Raw genomic sequence first — 20,549 nt, 5'->3', positions numbered from 1 at the left:
TCGGAAATAAATGACAAGTTTATTATTTTAGGACGCTAGTTACTAGGGCACAGTGTACATAACCGTAGATGTGTAAGAACATTTGAGAAACACACAAAATTATAGATGTATGTTTATATTAGATTGACACACACCAATATATGTTGATATTTACAGTATAAACATAGCATTTTAGTGCATGGAGATCATTTGAGCTTGACCTTCAAAATAAAAGAAGTCGATCAGTGCCATTATTGAGCATTTCCCCAATAGCAAACTTGACTTTTAACCGTGCAGTGAACAAGGTGCAATCCCAGTTTAGCAACTGAAAGTTTGCAGAGGTTTTAATAACGTTAGAGAAAAGCTTTTTCCTCAGCAATGGCAGTGCAAGTGTCCAGCACATTGTCTCGTGTCATGTGTTGACAGACACACGGGATGGAAAGCACAGCGTCGGTGAGCATACTGGCAATCTCCTTAGTGGTGCACTCGGATCTTTGTTCAAATGTTGCTGTTATTGGCTCCTCATTCCCAGTCGTGTTCAGCTTTGCAAAAAAAGAACGGAGAGCCGACTGGAGGATTCGGCCCACAATGGGCGCTGTGGCACGGTGGAAATCTGAGTCCAGTGTCAGTCTTTGTGTCTCAGTCATCTCAGTGCTGCTCAAAGATCTCTGAAGGGCCAGGTTTAGATTTTGCAGAAATATCTTCACGTCCATTTTGGCTAGCGGGGTGGCGATTGAAAGGTAATTGCGGAGCCCTTCGAGTGTGACCTTTGCAAAACAAAACAACAAAGAGAGTTTACAAATTGTCTCACGTGGGTCATTTTGTAAAGACAATAATTTCCTTACCTTTCTATTGAACAATTGCGAAAGGTGTTCTTCTTGGGTGAAATCCTTGCAGACTTGCCCATGTATCTGATTCAGGCACATTCGCCTTGCCTTCATCCAGGCCTGCATGCATAAACACAGTCCCAGGTTAAGTTATGACTTCTGTTCTGACAATTTCAATTTGGCCCAAATAAATGAGCATGTACGATATTATTCTTTCAACTGCAGATATGAGTATAAAATTAGAATATGAAAATGCAAAATGGTACATCATCAATTGGAATATCAGTTCATTTCAAAACTATTCTTCCTCATCACACTGATGCGTTCAAGTGAATGGAAAGGGACCTGAATGTCGCTATACTGCATACATAAACTCCCGCGATGGCCAAAATTCTTTGGTATATCATAATATCTTATGCTTACACATGAATTTAGTTATCCTTCCCAAAAAAAAACATTGAAATATTGCATTACAACACACACTATTTAAATAATTCCAGATTCAGTATCCTCACTGTTTTTCTGAACTCACCTCCTGCAGAAGAGCGAACATCTCAGGATGCAGTTTGGTTTCAAAGCTGCAGAACCTTTAAGATGGGCATACATACTAGATTATTCCATGTACATATGTGTATTTTCACATGAGCCTTTGGTACTCATTCATGCTGGAAGCTTCTTCTGCTCAGCAACCACTGCTTCATGGTTTCAGTTGAGATTTTGGATGGGACCTTGTTCTCTTTCTCCAAAAGCATAAATTGCCTCATGTAGGTTTTCTGCATGAGCACACAACAAAACTATCTGTCAGGAGTGGCTGGATTGCCCCTCCTGGCATGATGACACGATTATTTTCAGCTGTGGCTAATTACGTGATTAGGTTCTTTTATGCTATTTAAGGATTATGGTTTTCTATGAACGCTGTCGGATCGTCTGGTTTCATTCCCTGTGTTTCCTCGTAGTCATGCCGTTCACATTGACGCCACGCCACGCTGCATGTTTCTTTTCGTTTGTAATAAGTGATCAAGCTTAGTTGTTTATGTTATGTTACCCCGTTTATTAAATCGAGCATCAAGAGCAACATATCTGCCTCCTCCTTTCCATTTGCTTCGGCGACTCTGCACCTGGGTTCACTTCCCCCCCCCCGTAACACTATCTTGATATGCTCCACTTAAACGGAGTATAAGCAAGCCATATTGATTCCATTCGGCATGACTTGCCTCGACATTGTACATGTGCTGCTCCCGCTCTGACAAAGAAGTGGGTTGCATCTGGAGGAGTTCTTCAATTGCACAGTAAACACTGACATTAAAGTGCGCACTAGAAAACAAAACAGTTATACAATGTAAACACACAGCGTCTTTGGGAATTTGAGGATAATGCAAGATCAAAAAGAACCATTTATAAAGAGCAGATCATGAGATACAAGCAGACTATCATTAATGGTTACAATTTTCCAGTTTAGAATGTCCAATGATCAAATAAAAATAATAATCTTGCAAAAAATGACATTTCTAGTTTTTACCTACCTTATGAAAGATAGAGCTTCCATTGCTGGATTATTAAGCAAGCGGTCTTTCTGAACTGATTCAGGTAAATTCTATGTAAACCCATCCTCACAATTATATATATATGTGTGGCTCCAGTCTGTGATGTTGTTGAAGATGAAAGAGTCAAAGGACCACCCTTCTGTGATGTAATGAGATGAAAGAGAAAAGGCATTTTAATGATTCAAAACAGAAAATTACTTATGTTACGGCTCCAATAACATGTAAGGTTGCATTAAATAGGTAATGGCATTTAATTTATTGCCTGCCATTGTCATCGGTAAGCGTCCAATCCAGTTCCATCCTGAAATCGTTTTGGTTTTATAGTTACTTTGCCACAAACTTTGTTGAGGGTGTTGTGGTCATCATTTGTTAAGCAGATTATCCTTATTATTACAATATTGTTATAAAAACCAAAACATTATTTTGATATAGTGTCTGTATTGCAAGTTCTCTTCCACTTGCTCTGTCTGCATCATTTTACAGGCCACTGGCACTTGAATCTTACTGTAAATGAATTATTCAATGAAACTAATAAAAAAAAATTAATGGAATTTGGGAGAGAAATAAACAGCTAAAATTGCCGCCATCATATCTGGGGGTCCGCAAGAGGCGGGGCCACGGTCCAAAAGTAGATCATAGAGAGACATCACCAGGTGCTCTTTGCTCTTTGATGTCACCAGCGCAAATATGCAGCATCCAGAGGATGTCATTAAGTCAGACTCTCTGCAGTTGGACGTCATCGACCCATCTGAACTTTTTGGAAACACTGAAAATGCTTAGAAGTAAGTTGGATTCAACTTTGAATTAGTTTCGCCACCGACCGAATGAAAGAGTCCTTTCCGTCTGTTGTCGTTTATGTAATTTTGGAATGCGTGTGATGAAAAAACATGACTGAAACTTATGAAATGAAGTCTGTTAAGATTGGAAAGGAGGCTAAAAGCTTTTACTAAACCGGTCGTTGTTATAATGCTTCGTGCAAAGTCATTGAGACATTTTTATTTTATTGCGACGGATAATATTGGTGTTTTCAGGCAGCACATCTTTTTTTGTAAAAACTGCCATTTCAGCTAAGCTTTTGTTTTGTCAAGTCAAAAACAACATTTGGCATATTGCCTTGTGCTAAACGCAGTCATTAACTGCAAAAATTCAAAATTTCGAACTTAAACAGTGAACGCATCAAGATTAATATTAAATTAATCATCGTGTACAGGTAAATTGTTCAAAGCAGAGGGACTATTTATCGTTTTTTTGGTTCAAATTTAGCCTCTGCAATTACTTTTTTAAACGTGCCTGTACTGTATTGAAGAAGAGAGCCAGGACACAGTCATCCGTTTACGTCTTTTAATTAGAACCAAGTGTGCAACAATACAGACACCAAAGTACGCATGCGCGTAATAGGTTGGAGTACACATCACCCCCCTCTTAAATTTAAAGCAGTATTTTTCAAAATAACCCATTTCCCTCATTACAAAAAGAAAGCATGCAAGCAACAAGTATGAACAGCAGCATGTATCATTTACTCATATTGATCCTAGAGTTGGCTGTAAAACACAAAAAACAAGAGTGGACAGAGCTACTGCCACTGGCTGCCCCGTAAACGGCGCCATCGTGGGGAAAGGAGTAAAAAAAGGTATGATTTTATTTACTGCTTAGTAGTGCACAATTGCGCACGCGCTCAGCTTAGAGGGAACATTGTTCCTGCCACAAATTGAGCAAAAAAAAAAAGGACTTTTCTCCTGTGCGGGTTAAGTATTCTTTTCAGGTTTTTCCCAATTGTGTAGTTTTTTAATTAGACTGTTGTAGCGAATCAGTGGCCACAGACTGAGCAGGAAAACATTATTCTCCAGTGTGGGTTCTTAAGTGTTCTATTAAGCTTCTCCGTTGGGAAAATGTTCGACCACAAACTGAGCAGGAAAATAGTTTTCCACCAGTGTGGGTTCTTGTGTCTTTGTTAATCTCCATTTTGAGAAAAGGCTTTACCGCAATCTGAACACGAAAATGGCTTTTAACCTGTGTGTGTTCTTACATGTTTAAATAAGTTTGCCTTCCCTGTGAATCTTTGACCACAAACTGAACACGAAAATGGTTTCTCACCAGTGTGGGTTCTTACGTGGATTTTCAAGTTTTCATTTTTATAAAAGGCTATACTGCATACTGAACATGAAAATGGTTTTTCACCAGTGTGGATTCTTGTGTGTACTTTTAAGCTTCCCTTCTCTGTGAATCTTTGACCACAAACTGAGCACGCAAATGGTTTTTCGCCAGTGTGGGTTCTTGTGTGTCTTTGTAAGTCTCCATTTTGAGAAAAGGCTTTACCGCAAACTGAACACGACAATGGCTTTTCACCTGTGTGTGTTCTTGCATGTTTAAATAAGTTTCCCTTCCCTGTGAATCTTTGACCACAAACTGAACACGAAAATGGTTTCTCACCAGTGTGGGTTCTTACGTGGATTTTCAAGTTTTCCTTTGTATTAAAGGCTTTACTGCATACTGAACATGAAAATGGTTTTTCACCAGTGTGGATTCTTGTGTGTACTTTTAAGCCTCCCTTCTCTGTGAATCTTTGACCACAAACCGAGCACGCAAATGGTTTTTCACCTGTGTGTATTCTTGCATGGCTAATTAAGCTTGCCTTCACTGTGAATCTTTGACCACAAACTGAACATGAAAATGGTTTTTCCCCTGTGTGGGTTCTTGTGTGGGTTTTTAAGTTGTCTTTTTTAGAAAAGGCTTTACTGCAAACTGAACATGAAAATGGTTTTTCACCAGTGTGGGTTGTTGTGTGTCTTCCTAATTTATCCTTCCGTGCAAATGTCCGACCACAAACTGAACATGAAAATGGTTTTTCACCAGTATGTGTCCTTGCATGGATAATTAAGTTTCCCTTCTTTGTGAATCCTTGACCACAAACTGAACATGAAAATGGTTTTTCACCAGTATGTGTCCTTGCATGGATAATTAAGTTTCCCTTCTTTGTGAATCCTTGACCACAAACTGAACACGAAAATGGTTTTTCACCTGTGTGTATTCTTGCATGACTAATTAAGTATTCCTCCCGTGTGAATCTTTGACCACAAACTGAGCATGAAAATGGTTTTTCACCCGTGTGGGTTCTTGTGTGTATTTTCAAAGAAGACTTTTTCCCAAAGGTTTTCCCACACTGAAAGCATTTGCAGAGTTTGTTACCGCTGGGATTTTTCATAACATCTTCATCATCATCATCATCAAGCAATTTGTTGCCCTCTGATAAAGGAGAAATTACATTTTCTGCTCGCCATCCTTCTGTTGAGCTGCCGTTCAGAAGCTCCACCCCTCTGTTGGCCAGGCCCAGATCATCTTCACTCTTGAAAGATTCCCCAGTTGAACATTTGACACATTCGTTTTTGATTGGAGGTTGGTCTTCTCTTTTGCACTGTTGAGGGAACTCTGGCTTCTCTTTAATTTGGGGCCATGCTGAGGCGTTTGCAGAATCTGCCCCTTCGCTGGCCACACCCAGATAATCCCTTTTCACGGACTCACTTGGTGACCAGGTGAAATGATCTTCCTCCTTTTTGATTGGAAGTTGCTCTCCTATTTGTTTTTGAGGGAACTCTTGCTCCTCTTGTTTAATTCGGGGCCATGTTTTGGTGTTTGCAGGTTCCGCCCCTCCACTTGCCACGCCCAGAACATCTTTCCTCTTCACGAACTCACCAAGTGACCAGGTGAAATGATCTTCCTCCCTTTTGATTGGATGTTGCTCGTCTCTCAAGTGTTGTTGAGGGAACTCTAGCTCCTCCTCTTTGATTTGGGGGAGCTCAACTTCCCCTTCAAGGCCAACAGACTCCTGCCCATCAGCACTAAGATCATTTCTGAAACCTGCAAAGACACAAAGATAATTGATTAACCATTTTCTAATTATAAAATGACTGAATTTCTTGTTCACAGAAATGAAACCAATGGAAGAGGGCGCCATACAGTCATTTTGTCACAATGCAGTACTTACCGTGACCGGACGTTTGGTCGCAGTTCTTTTGGTCCCCGTTGGTCGCCGGTCTTTTGGTTGCCGTTAGGGTTAAGGTTAGTGTTTAATATCCAAGTACCGTATTTTCACGACTATAAGGCACACTTAAAAGTCTTACATTTTCCCCAAATTAGACAGCGCGCCTTATAATCCAGTGCGCCTTATATATGGAAAAAAAAGAAAACCAAAAACGAAAAACCACCACTGTCGGATATTAAAAAACCACAAACGCCTGAACTGAAACAATACTGTTAAATATGCAGATGCCATCTTAGTTTACAAAATCTTCCATCATATAGCTCCCCCCCACTGCAAGATTTTATACAAAAAAATCCAAAACATCAACAATGACTGGCTCTAGAGGTGACTGTGTAGTGAGTGCTTCTTTCCTGGAAGTCAATAGCAATTACAGTATTTTCACGACTATAAGGCACACTTAAGTCTTAAATAACTCCAAAATAGACAGTGCGCCTTATAATACAGTGCGCCTTATAATACAGTGCGCCTTATAATACAGTGCGCCTTATAATACAGTGCGCCTTATATTACAGTGCACCTTATAATACTGTGCACCTTATATATGGAAAAATGTCATTCATTGAGGGCTTATAATGTGGTGCGCCTTATAGTCATGAAAATACGGTACATTTGACAACCATAACCCTAACTGCGAGCAAAAGACCGGCGACCAAAAGACTGGTGACCAAAAGACCAGCGACCAAAAGACCAGTGACCAAAAGACCGGTGACCAAAAGACCGGTGACCAAAAGACCGGTGACCAGTACTAACTACTGTAGTATTTTAATCAACAGCACCATGAGTTGAAAACTGTTTATAGGTGCATTTTTCAAAGTGAGGGACAATTGGTCATTAAAGTTTCTTCACTGGTGATGTAGCGCCTTAAAATTTGTCAAATCTTTTTGGGAGCCTTTTCATTGTAAACATTCCTTTTTATGTTTTAGATTTTAACATAGTTAAACTGATTTCGCCAAAGGAGAGGCATTAAAAGAAGCATTATCTTTTATTCAGTAGTGGATCTATTTTTTGGGGGGGGGGGTTAATGAGACTGAAATAGAGGTAGGGTCTGATTGAACACTGTACATTGCCCCTAGGTACGAGTGTGAGCGTGAATGGTTATTTTGCTCCTCGTGCTCTGCGATTGGCTGGCCACCGATTCAGGGTGTTCCTCGCCTCTGGCACAAAGGCAGCTGGGATAGGCAGCACCCCTATACAAGATTTGGCATATCATAAAATGAATGAATGAATGAATGTTGGGATTAAAAACAGTGGGAGAAGCCCAACGTAGCCTAGACAGCAAACCTCAACTGGGTAGATGGTGCATTTCCAGACAATTTTCTGGCACTTGGCTGATCTCTGGTGATAGTTAATATTCTATTCATGTATAAGCTGCATTTGAAATTCAGCATTAAATATGAGGTACTTTTGCGGACCGCACCACAGAGTGGTAGTGGGCCAGGCTTGGCCATCGGGCCACAACTTTGACACCATTCTTTGAACGCTGCTCTCGTTGTTGTTTAGTACATCTACATCTATATATTTTTTTATTTTCAATTTAAAGCATGTAAATAAGTGTTATGTCCCTCAAGCATGTAGCCAAAAATGGAGGGCGAGTAGCAGGATTTACTCTTGAACGCCTCTGGTGGGCGCTCACGCTTTGCGTAATTTGAAAAATACATTGTTTGTGATAAGGATGCAATTGGAAAGCTACTGTTTAATGCCGTTGGTAAGTATTAACACGCGTCGAGACTCATCATTTCCCTCTTAGAATGGTTACATTTAAATAGAAATAATTTATTACTTCTTTCTTCGAATGGTGCGACTGCAACTTCTTGAAAACGCACGTACGCTACTATAGTGTCATGTGAATAGAATACATTTGAAGGAATATATGGGGAAAAATGTGAACCCACCTTCTAGTCTATGAAGAACAACTTTTTCTTGCGTTATGTAGCAAACCGTCGATTGCTCGTGAGTTGAATACACCTTTTTGACCTCAAAAAGTTCCCCCTGGAGCTTTGACCGTTGTGTTGTTGCCGACATAGCTGCTAGCTATGATGAGCTAAAAGAGCCAGTAAACCTAAAACGACCTCTTCGTCGACTTATTCCTTTGATAGCTTCTAGCTAAATAAAGCTAGATTATAAATATGCTAGTCAGCGACTTGTTTCTTTGATAGCTGCTAGCTGGGATAAGCTAAAGCAGGTTTGTTGATAGATAGTGATGGAACGAGCGACACTGGTGCGTCAGCTCTGTGCCGATGGCTCAAGAGAGAAAGCCCATAGTGGGGCGTGTAAAGCTTTAAGAAAGAATCACGTGACAAGGACAAGAAATGTATCGTTTGGCAAAAGTGTGATAATAGTTTAAAGAAATAAACTGTATCAAAGTGTCGTGGGTCTGTTGGACGGACTTTGGCGTAATTATGGCTCGCTCTGAGAAGTTTTCCTCAGTGTGGAATTATTTTGATCGTGTCAGGCAAAACGAAATAATCACTTTTATTTCACATGATTTACCAGTTAACAAATGTATGTGTGTGTGTGTGCGTGTGTGTGTGTGTGTGTGCGTGTGTGTGTGTGTGTGTGCGTGCGTGGGGGTGGGGTGTGAATGTGTGTGTGGGTATGTGTATATATATACATACCTGTCAACCTCGAACCATTTGTGATCTTACCAAATTTTGTTTTCGCCCTTACATATATGTATAAATACATGGAAAATCTTACCACTTTACTTTTTTGTAAAAAATCACGAACAACAAGTAGAAAATGTATGTTTATGTGTTTATTGCTTTCAAAGTTCCAAAATGAAACGAAATGTTTATCATGATCTTTTTTTTTTAGCCAATCAGAGGCGCCGGTACATATTATATGTACCGGCGCCTCTGATTGGCTAAAAAAAAAAGATCATGATAAACATTTCGTTTCATTTTCGTTTCAAGTGATATATGATATATCACTTGGCAGACATGCGTTTCCGGGAAGAAACAATGGCGGATGGTGAAAAATGGCTAGAAAGTGCCTTAATTTATTTTTTTTTCTCAAAATCACCGTTTAGCGTACCATTTTCATGTGTACAGCGTACCAATATAAAAATGGGCTTTCAGTTGTACCAATTACGGCGAGAACGTACCAGTTGACAGGTATGTATATATATTTTTCATAAGCAAAATATAATTAACATCGGTCTGTGATTCAGATATTCCTTAGGCCAGCAGAGAAGGCCTTGAAGGCCCTGACGGCACACCACTGATATTGGGACAAATATTCGATTCATTGCCTAAAAAGAGGGGCTTTGCAAATAGCTGGGTCATGAAGTGGGTCTCATATTGAAATGTGTATTTTGCCTGTTTCTAGTCATGACTCCATGAGTCTCAAGCTTCTCCTTAGTAGAGCTCTGTCCTGGAGCCAGATGTGTCCTTGAACACATTGTCATTATCTTCTATTTGCCAGTTCATAACAAATGGCTTATCCTTGAAGACTTGCAACATTGTCGTTATCTTCTATTTGCTGGTTTATAATAAATTACTTACTGTATGAAGTAGGGGAATGAAATTTGTCTGTCTCAGCACATTTGTGGACGACAGCATTGCGTGTGGTTCACCTGTGCCCAGAATATTTTGCAATCAAACCTTTGAAGTCAATGTTCATCGCCTCCAGCCTGTATTTGGACACCCAACATCTTCCACATCCAAAATTAATCGAACCCGAGAAGGAAGACAGAGTGCTCTTCCTTCAACAGTCATTCACCATCAGTGCAAAGATAGTGATACAGTAGCCTACTAGGGTGCTAGTTGCTATACATTAAGTAGTAGGTGGGGGGTATTTTGCCCAGCAGAATTAAAAGGAACCAGTTCATTGAAAAAATAACTCTTCTCTGATAATTCTGGATTATTTTTTAATTGTGAGTATATTGTTAAACAAAATTAAAGGAGGCACATTTGTGATTCTATTTGTATAATTATTGTCTTAATATTCATTAACAAAATTCCTCAATCAAAATAGTGTTGTGCATTTGAACAACTCAAAAATAACCTAACTATAATTAACAAAACTAATTCAATCAAAGAAAAAATGTGTTTGAATGCAAAGTGATAGCTAACATTATAATAAATGCACTCAAGCACTATTTCCCACTGTTTAAAACTGATTTTTTGATTGAGGTAAAGTTTTGTGTTTGGGCCATGTTTTGGGTGGGACATCTATGGCTTTATAGTTTATCAAAAGTGTGCTTCAAAGAGAAATAACACATTTTTAATTTAGACAGCACAGTATCCGTACATCTATTATTGGCCATGATGAAAGTTTCTTTCAATACAAAAAACATCCTATTGTGTCTTTGTAAGCTAATTCAGTGAGTTCAATATAAGTATTTGAACATCCAGCAAAATTCCAAATTCTCCCACACTCCAACACTCTTGTATTAGATAAAATCACACGCATAGTACTAAAAGTTGAAAACGTCCATTGAAAACATTCGTCCTGACTATGTTTTTTCACCTGTATGAGTTCTTGTGTGTATTTTTAACCCATGACCTCGGAACTGTAACGCCAACGTGATAACCACTCTCATAGTCGTGAAAATACGGTAGTTCATTTCGACGGGCTCAGTCCCTGAACGCATTAAGGTCGTTTCTCAAGGTACCACGGTAATTTGAACCCACATTAAAAAGAATTGTGAACACAAGAAGTTTGTTGAAGTGATTATGTTCTTGAGACCATTGAAGGGTCTCTCCAATGTTCTCACTCTCTACTGTGCTGCACTCAGTTTTCAGGCTCGATTGTGATTGCATTGTTAAATTCGCTGTTTGATATTATTAACAACCAAATAACTCTCAATACCTAAGATATACCTTGCAAATCACCTGATACGATGTTTACTTAAGATAAGAGTCATTTCATATAGCTCTCTGTTACCACAATAAAAATCTACAACAATTAAATCCGAGAAATCAACCTCTTGCTAGGCATTTCCTAATTACAATTTTCAATGTTTAATAAAAGACCTAAAAATGGTCACCAAAATACCATAATATACATTTTTGTTTTCTTTTCTTTTCTTTTAGCCAGCCAACCCCCTACGTTAAAGTATTTTGAACAATCCAACCATTCAAAAATAGTATTAATATTCTTTTATCCTCCAAAGGCTAGTTTTCTTTAATTAAGAGCCCTTTGAAACCCACAATTGCTCAAAAATGGCCATTTTGCTGAATTCCCAAATCCAAAGCTTTTACCAAATCAACCTTTTACTAAACAGATTTTCTATCACCTTAATATACATTTCTGTTTAAAACCCGAAAAATGAATGTGAAAGCATTTGCATAACCCTGCATTTCTTGCAGACCATGTTTTGCTCTTATTATGAAATGCTTTAGCCGCTACCTGTGACCTTGACGCTCGCTGCGAAATCAGCGTTCTTATCTTTTTGTTTTGTTTAGTCTTTTATTCCTCCCCAGCGAGGTCCCAAATGAATTGAAATGTCATCTCTTTTTTCCCTGTATATAACACATTTTAGAGAGGACTTTCATTAATAAGCTAAATTAATTCCTCATCCGATATCCAACTATATCACAATGTTTTGCCAAGACCCCATAATCAAAAATATACTGCAAGCACAACAATATCATAGCAAACACCATTTTTGCTTTAGGACCCCCAAGGCCAATTATTGTAACGTCTTCATGGAAGGGGCCCAAAAAATATTTTAGTCGCTTGTACAAATCGGCCGCCCCACGGCCCACATGTTTCATTCCAATATAATCAGCAGCCGCCGCAACAAAGCGCTTCCCCCGCAGTTGACACATTATTTGCCAAGTCTAGAGTCTACTTGTCTTTGTTTATTACTTTGATACTGTGGAAAAATCTGGTCTGTAGGGATACAAATCTAGAATATACTTTTTACTTAATGTTGATGTAATCAGCTGTCACTTTTCATGGGTAATATTTGAAGCAAATGACCAACAATTAAAGGAATTAAATATTGTTAAGCAATTATAGATTTGTAATCATTGGAATTGTTACACCCATGCATTTTCTTATTGCTTGACACAAAGGGAGAAATAATCACAGTGATTAGTTGTTGTCCTCAATCCAACTTTTACTGTAATGAGGAACATCTCCTGTGTTTGCCAAGCTATATGCACCTAGACATCAATAGTCAAATACCGATTCAGGCTTTACTATGTCACTCTTGCTATTTGGATCAAGGAATCAATAATCGAACACTGATAAACATCCAATCCAAAACTAGTTGTAATCCCCAACATGCAATAATTGATAACTGAAACACTTCAGCATGTCACACTCTATCATTAATTACTTAAACACTTTAGCATGTACAACTATCATTCATAACTTAAACACTTTAGCATGTAACACTTTCCCCCACAAAATCAAATGTCGTCTCGACACCATTACATTCCAAATGTCTCTCCACTTGTTGGTTATTCTGAACAGTCTTGCGAATTCGTTGCTTCACATCCTCTTCTGTGAGCGGATGCTCATGAAAACTCCAGACGGCAAGGTATTAAATATCTGCTGTTTCACTGGCTGTGTAAATGGCATGTTTTCCTTTATCAATAACTTCCAGCCACTACATAAAAGTGACTGTTGGTCATCATCCTTTTCACTGTAGTGAGTATGTTTGTGGGACTGCATGCTATTGTGAATATGGACCACTCTGAGCTCTTCCACAGTCTGGAGAAGACTTTGGTTCTCCTTCTCCAGTTTTAACAGTCGACTACGGATCTGCTCACTCACCTCCTCACTTCGAGTCTGCCGACCCTAAAAGTTGTCATTAGTTTTAGATGGTTGTTCTACCTCGCCTTATGGCGAATAATTGGGGTTAGTTTCTGGAAGGTATAGTGGTCCAATATTTCTGATTCCAGACATCTAATTCAAAGTTTCCCATACCTGGAGTTGAACCCGGACTACCTAGGTGAAAACTAGGAATCCTGACCCCTAGACCATATGGGATATTTAATAAGAAGTATAAAGCTTTGATGACAGACTCATTAAATTACCACATCATTTGCAATAGACATCTACTCGGCTAGAAGTGGGAAAGGCTTGTGGGATTTGTTTCTGGAAATGATAGAAAGTCAAAAGCTCTCAGTCCATCCACATAGCACTAGGTTTCCCATACCGGGAGTCAAACCCGGGCCACCTGGGTGAAAACCAGGAATCCTGACCGCTAGACCATATGGGATACATCATCCGAAGCTGATCGAGATCAAGTAGAAGCATGCAGTTTGGATGATGGACTCATGAAATTATAATGGGATCTCGCTACTTCGCGGTTCACCCATCGCGGCTTCAGAGCTTCAAGTTTTTTTTTAAATGTAAAAATAAATAAATAATGAAAAATATTAAATTAAAATTAGAAATTACGTTAATTTACAAAATTTGAAAACAAATATTCAATTAGAAAATTGTAAAACAAAGAATGCACGTATGCGCAAAGCATCACGGGCATAAACGCAAGCTGATTGGCCAGCTGAATACTCACTGAACTACTCGACTCCCCATTGGCCCATTCACTACAGTAGCCCAAGCTTCTCCCGATGCCCATTCTCAGTCCACGCTTATCTTGTGCTATACAGTACGCTTCTCGCCAAGTGAGTGTAAAAGTTTTGTAAAGCCCTTAGTGATGCCTCCCAAACGCTCTTAAAACCATTAACGAAAAAGTGAGTTCATTGGACAGGTTGAGAGCAGGAAATAGCTACGCGAGCGTAGCCCGACAATCTGGTCGACAATGGAGAGTCTCCTCTCCTCCATTGAAGAGCCCGACGAGACCTTCAGCATCAAATCTTATTGGAAGGACTACAACATAGCTACGTGTCTGACTAATATTCAGAATGCCCAAAAGGACATGAAAGAACAGACACTCATCTCCTGCTGGAAGAAATTGTGGCCATACAAAATCACTCAAGACTATGAGGGTTTCACGCCTAACAAAATCCATCACTCGGCCATTGATAAGGCTGTCAGGCTGGCTCGGTTGGTACAGACTGAAAGTTTCTCGGATATGACGGACCCACTGACAGAGGAGGACCTACAGGAAATGACCAAATCGGCGAGTGAGGAGGAAGACGAGGCTGCCACCGACGAGGGTGAGGAAGCTGAAGAAGGTGGCCTTACTTTGCATAATTTGCAGGATCTCTTCAATGCTGCCAAAGACCTCCAAAAAAGGACAAAGAAATGGACGATAACATGGTAAGAGCCGTCGAGTTAAGCAATCGCATTGATGACGTCATGACGGTTTATAGGCGCATCTTCATCGACCAAAAAAAAAAAACAACGTTCACAACTCCCAATAACGATGTTTCTTACGCGCAAAAAAACGGAAGATCCTCCATGCGGACTACTATGTTAGCTAATTGTGTTAGCTAATTGTAGTGTTTGCTTGTTTGTGAAAGTTGAATAACGATAATTAGTTGTTCGTAAGTAAATTGTTTGGAAGAACAGTGTTCTAGACCCTCAATTGTTATTGTAAACAGACAACATATTTTAGTTTTTTACTATACTGTATTTGATCTGTTTGTATGCATCAACGTGGCACCTGCATTCTGATGTGGAATTAAACACCTGCATGAACAGCATATAGTTTGTTGGTGCTTTTGTGCACGTGGATACGCTTTTTAAAGCATTTTGGAAGGGGTGCCGCTACCTCGGGGATTTTCAGTTTTCGCAGGTGGTCTCGGTCCCATTAACTGCAATAACTGAGGTTCCACTGTATTAGGTTCATCCATTTTTTAACCTATGAAAATATACGCGACAATATTAGATTTGAATGTGATAGGCAATTTCACATTGAAAATGATTCTTTTTTTCCAAATCACAACAAAGCAATTTATGAACACACTACTTAGAAGCATAACCCCCAAGTTTTGGCGTCAGAGATTTAGCAGCAGAAATCGTAAATCAAAAAACAAAGACAATTCCACATATTTCAAGCAAGTAAATATAGGCCCCTTTTCAATATCGAAATGTTAATATTGAACTTATTTTACAATACAGTTTCTGACATGAATCTTATCAGATTAACTAAACAGATTAAATGGTATCTATATATTTAAACAACTGCAAACATTGTGCGGCATACATTTGTAACATTTATAGAAAGTTTTAATTTGGGAAGATGCACAGGGGTAGTATGCTTGTGACAGCTTTCTGGCATGCGGTATGATTAACTATGTTTTTATAATATTGAAAATCTACATAGGTGAAAAACCTTTTTCCTGCTCAGTCTGTTGTCAAAAATTCAGTTGCCAAAAGACCTTAAAATCACACAAAAGAACCCAGGAAGGTTAAACATATTTTCTTTGTCAGTTTGTATTTACAAATTCACTTGGAAAGCCAATTTAAAGCATCACAGAACAAATCCACACAGGAAAAAAAACTTTTCCCCTGCCCAGTGTGTGGTCAAACATTCAATCACAAGAAAACCTTTGAAAAAACACAATAGATCACAAAATTGTAAACTCCACCCACAATGGCAGACGGAGGAAAACAAATGGATTTGTTTGCAGATTTGCTCACAAAGCTATTTTCCAGACATACTTTTCCAGAAAAAAATGGACATTAAGAAAGGGCGTTCAACTTCAATCCTAGCAAGCCTGTTACAGCGAGCAAAAGGGTGGTCCGCCACTTTCAGTGCGCTAACTATGAGAGCTACCAAGGTGTATTTGGAGCGAGCTGCAGAAGTAAATATATTGGTGTGTTGATTTAAAGCCATTTTCAAGACGGACTATGCCAGAAATATGACAGGACAGGCTCGTCCTTCATCCTTAGCTTCAATTGCAATAGAAAAGAAGGAAGAAAGAAAAGAGGATGAATATTGTGTACAGTTGAAAAGGATTTTTGTTGAGTAAAATAGGGCTATATTCCTAAATAATATTTCCATTGAGGGCCCGGTTCTGATATTGGAAAAGCTCCAGTGTTTGTATTTAATCACTAAATCCTGCTAGGAAGTGGATTTTACCCCATCTTAGAGCAATTTTTGCCATTTCGCCATTGACGTCCAACACAGTCTTTTCCCGGGGAAATCTCTCCGCATTGATTATTTTTTATGTGTCGCAGCTGTAACTGCAGTCAAGGTTTTATAGCCATGAAATTGTTTTTGAGGGTTGGATTGATTTGTTGAAGGCCCTACAAGAAAATGCACGGACCACCACTCCATTACAGTCAGTTCCATTCTTAGCCGAGGAAGATCGAAAAGTGTTCCGTGGCTTTGCGTTAAGTTTTATGTTCTGTAGTATTGAAACAAAGCACATCTGAATGCTCAAAAATGCCAATTATTGTGCGAAGTAAAAACAAAATTCAAATTATCCAGACATGCTTTAAATCCATCAACACACCGCACAGACTCCTCGTCGTACTGTTATGATGCTCCAGAATGTGATAAAAAAGTTCCTTTAGAGCAGCTCTCTTCTTAAACACCGTATTGACCACTCTGGATGCAGACTGCCACCGTGTTGGTGCCACACGAGGCAGACGCCGCTGGCAGATTTCTTCCAGCAACTGTCGGTTTGATTTTGAAAAAAATGCAGCAAAGCCATTCAGGTGAGCAAATAATATCTTGCATTCTTTAAGCTTTTAGGCCCCCTGAGTCAGTACTAAATTGAGCCAGTGGGGATAGCAATCTATGAATGAAGCTAACTGTGCTCCCTCCATAACTTTAGCCTGCACTCCATTTAACCCAGAAGACATGACCGCGGCACCGTCATAACACTGTGCCACAGACATTCGTTTTCCACCAAAAATTGGATGATAAGACCTGCAAAGTCATTGGCTTGATTCCCACTGGTAACATCTTCAAATCTGACGAACCGCTCCTTGACACCTCTGCCCGTGACATAAGTCAGAACCGGTGCAAGCTGCACAGCGTTACTCGCGTCTGTCGTCTCATCCACCATAACAGTGACAAACGGTGCTTTATCAACTTCCCTTTTGATCTCTTTGCTCATCACTTCAGCAATAGCAGTGATCAGGTCATTTTGTATTTTGATCGACGTCCCATTAACATAGTATTAGTGGACAGGTTGTAAATCTGTGTTTCTCTCAGCAATGAAAGTAAGCTCTACATAATTCCCTTTGTTTGGGGATGCAGCACTTTCATCGTGTCCCTGAAATGAATGTTCCTGCTTACCCCAAAAAAATGACAGTCAATCAGTTTTTTTAAAATGTCCCTATTTTTCTTCACCTTTTTGTTGTGGAGCTGTTTCCCTGTGCATTTGTTCGCTGAGCTGTAACTCCACTCTGGTTTCCCCAAAGGTTTTGGAGAGCACCGTTTCTTGTAAGTGTCCGGCAGTGCTTTGGTGTCTCATTGCTGCCTTGGTTAGGCAAGTCAAATCTACAAATCCAGTGTTGCCCCAAACACAAATTCAATCTGTGGCAAATAATAAGCACTCCCAGCAATACAATTTGCAGTGTTCCTCCGGAGCTGGAAGCCTGGGGTATTGTTCGTAGCTAGTGAACTGGATGTGGCAAACAAACCCTTTTCCCGTTTGTGACAGGCTTGCAAGCTTTGGAGTTGTCCGACCATTCTTAATGATGTCTAGCTATTCTTGAAAAGTCCGACTTGAAAATGTCTTTGACAGAAAATCTGCATCCAAATCCATTACGAGATCATCTTCACTCTTGAAAAGCTCACCAGATAACCAGGTGACATCTTCCTCCTTTTTGGTTTGAGATTGAACTTCCCTCTTTTGCTGTTGAGGTGGCTCTGCTTCCTCTTTTAATTGGGGCCATAAAGAGGTGATTGCAGAGTCCGCCCCTCCACTGGCCCTGCCCAGATCCTCTTCTATCCTAAAAGACTCCTCACCAGTTGACCAGGTGACATTTTCTTCCTCCATTTTAATTTCAAGTTGCTCTTCTTTCTTTTGGTCTGGAGGAAACTCGGGCTCCTCCCCTTCGAATTGTCTGATTTCTAAAACTTGCAAAGACACAAAGATAAATTATATAGTCATACTTCTGACAAAATTAATTGGCTCCAGAACTTTTTTCGTAACTTGAAAATTTTGTAAAAAGAGGTGTACTATACATATATAAATTCTCAAATTTTTTACACGGTGTCAGGCCTCCGACGTGACTGGTGGCTGGGTGTTCCAGTCCGACCAATCACTGGCCCAGCCCCAACGAGCGGAGTGGCGCCAGGTGGAGGCAATCAACGTTCTGCCAGGATATAAGGCCACCCGAGACCCAACCAGCTGCCGGATCGTAATCTCAGCTCGCTGATGTAACCTCACGTATAGACCATTGTTCTATGTTGATTCATTTGCCCTTGTATGCCCAGGAATCACCAAGTCTGGGACCAGCAAAGGAGAACAACAACCCAAGGATAATCGACCAGGATAGGAGGAGGACGACCAAGGATATTGACAGGGTTGGACAAGAACTAGGCAAGATACAGACTAATAGAAGGAGAAGGAACTGCCAGGATTACTACCAGGACACGGACTGAATATAGTTGATGATTGAGCTAATTTCAATAAAGGTGCACAAATAACTGGACTTCTATCTCGCCTGCTTTGGGGCCATTACCAGGGTCATAACACACGGTCGTCACACAACTGCTAACTAAACCCTTTAGAATTGGTAGTAGTGTCCCAATTTTGTATTAAAGATGTGAGCAAAAAAAGCGATGAGAGAAAATGAGGAAATTATTTATTAATGTTTAATAAAAAAAACACGTGAAAATGTGCCCTGCGCCGTTGAATTAGTTCCCTCGGCGGACATTAATATGGGAGACGTAATACTCGTGTTCATCTGCCAGATGGCGGCAAGAGCATTTCCTACCAGGGCCAAATGCTGTCCACTTGTACCACATTTTCACTTTTACCTGTGCCCTGTGCCTGTATGTGAATATATGTGCCACATTGCATTTGTATGGTATTTAATGGCTTAATAGGGGGAATTGCAGTCATTAATAAGGGGTGCATTTAGTTGAGGTGCACAGGTATTTAAGAATCTTGAAACATGCACAGTGGTAGTTGTGAGACAGAAAATTGAATTGAATGCTTTTATTGTGATTATAGAAGATAGAATGTGAGCGATGAAATGAAAGCCTAGGAGAGGGTAGATATGTTCTAAAGAGAGAATCAATGCATCCATGACAATATATATAATATAAATGAACATATAAGTAAATCCATTTTGCGGGATTTCGTAACCTGGATCTTCTTCGTATCACTCGAGTCACTCATTTGCATATAATAATTTCATAACCTGAAAATGTCATACCTAGAGGCGTTCGTAAGTAGAGGTATGACTTTTATAAACTGTCAATCCAACTAAAAATCCATTAGGTTAGACTGGGACCAATGTTCCCTCTAATTTTCCGTTGGTTTGGGCAGAAAGACAACCTCCCTGAGCGCACTGAGTACCAACCAGTGTGAGCGACATCATCATTGCTCGCTATTGGCAGACCAGTATCACACCTGCCATAAGCAGTTGCATGCCAATGTTCCCTCTAATTTAAATAAAACATGCTGTAAAACACAAAAAAACTTTGCAAAGTTGGCAAATCTGTCAAATGTTTAAAGTCAATGTGGCCCCCAGGCCAAAAAGTTTGCCAACCCCTGCAGGAGATAGATGAGCCAGGGGTCCCCATACAGTGACACTTTTTTTCCTTAGGTGGCAATATGCCACATCGCCCCCTAAATAGATCACAATTTGACAAAACAAGGGCTCGTCCGGGAGTTGGACCCGGCACCTCTCGTACCCTGAGCGAGAATAATACCACTAGACCAGTGCTTCTCAAATATTTTCTGTTAGGCCCCCCCCTAGCAAGAAGAAAAGTATTCGCGCCCCCCCCCCCCACTTCCCACCGTGACTATAAATAAAATCATTTTATAAAATTGTTATAAGTACAACATTTTATCCTTATTAACATTAAAGAAAAGAAAAAAAAGAAAGAAATATAGTCAAACTTAGAAAGAATAACTTTATTAATTCTTGTTTTAAGTCTGCAACAGAAAAGATTTTAAGTGCATCAATGCCTGAAATAAAAAATAAATGAGACCGCCACTGCCAGCTACTGTAGTAGACGCGCAATTACACTTTATACTAGTATGGTCAAATAAAATCCTGTTCCCCAGGGTTACACGCGCCCCCCCCGGGTATCGCACCACGCCCCCCCAGGGGGGCGCGCCCCACTATTTGAGAAGCACTGCACTGCCAGGGTTGCCC

At 39.8% G+C, this 20,549-nt stretch overlaps 1 protein-coding gene and 1 non-coding gene across 5 annotated transcripts; both read right to left on the bottom strand.

The window, feature by feature from the left end:
- Positions 1 to 8,641, bottom strand: LOC144213361 (uncharacterized). Of its 4 annotated transcripts, none has more exons than XR_013329940.1 (6): positions 8,282 to 8,641; positions 2,330 to 6,205; positions 2,021 to 2,120; positions 1,339 to 1,579; positions 825 to 926; positions 1 to 746 (listed from the first exon to the last, which is right to left on the bottom strand). XR_013329940.1 is itself a non-coding variant. In XM_077741788.1 (6 exons), the coding sequence occupies exons 2-6, from the start codon at positions 2,069 to 2,071 to the stop codon at positions 333 to 335; spliced, it is 735 nt and encodes a 244-aa protein (XP_077597914.1). In that variant the 5' UTR covers positions 2,072 to 2,120; positions 5,613 to 5,698; the 3' UTR covers positions 1 to 332. The 4 variants fall into 4 exon arrangements, 2 of the variants coding, with proteins under 2 accessions (XP_077597914.1, XP_077597912.1); XR_013329941.1 differs by having other exon boundaries at positions 5,613 to 6,205; XM_077741788.1 differs by lacking the exon at positions 8,282 to 8,641 and having other exon boundaries at positions 1,339 to 1,393; positions 1,467 to 1,579; positions 5,613 to 5,698.
- A 4,853-nt stretch (positions 8,642 to 13,494) lies between these two features.
- On the bottom strand, positions 13,495 to 13,566 carry trnae-uuc (transfer RNA glutamic acid (anticodon UUC)). Its single transcript has one exon. It is a non-coding gene; the product is annotated as a tRNA-Glu (tRNA).
- Positions 13,567 to 20,549: the final 6,983 nt, after the last annotated feature.

This window comes from Stigmatopora nigra, chromosome 20, assembly GCF_051989575.1.
Source record: "Stigmatopora nigra isolate UIUO_SnigA chromosome 20, RoL_Snig_1.1, whole genome shotgun sequence".
Classification (NCBI taxonomy): Eukaryota; Metazoa; Chordata; class Actinopteri; order Syngnathiformes; family Syngnathidae; genus Stigmatopora; species Stigmatopora nigra.
Note: the sequence above shows the minus strand (reverse complement) of the source record. Positions and strands in the feature narration are given on the sequence as shown.

Coding starts and splice junctions, on each gene's coding strand:
- LOC144213361 (XM_077741786.1), bottom strand. CDS start 2,352: ATGGAAGCTCTATCTTTCATAAG. Junction 2,121..2,329: donor GAAGCTCTATCTTTCATAAG/GTAGGTAAAAAC, acceptor TTTGTTTTCTAG/TGCGCACTTTAATGTCAGTG. Junction 1,580..2,020: donor AGCACATGTACAATGTCGAG/GCAAGTCATGCC, acceptor GTGCTCATGCAG/AAAACCTACATGAGGCAATT.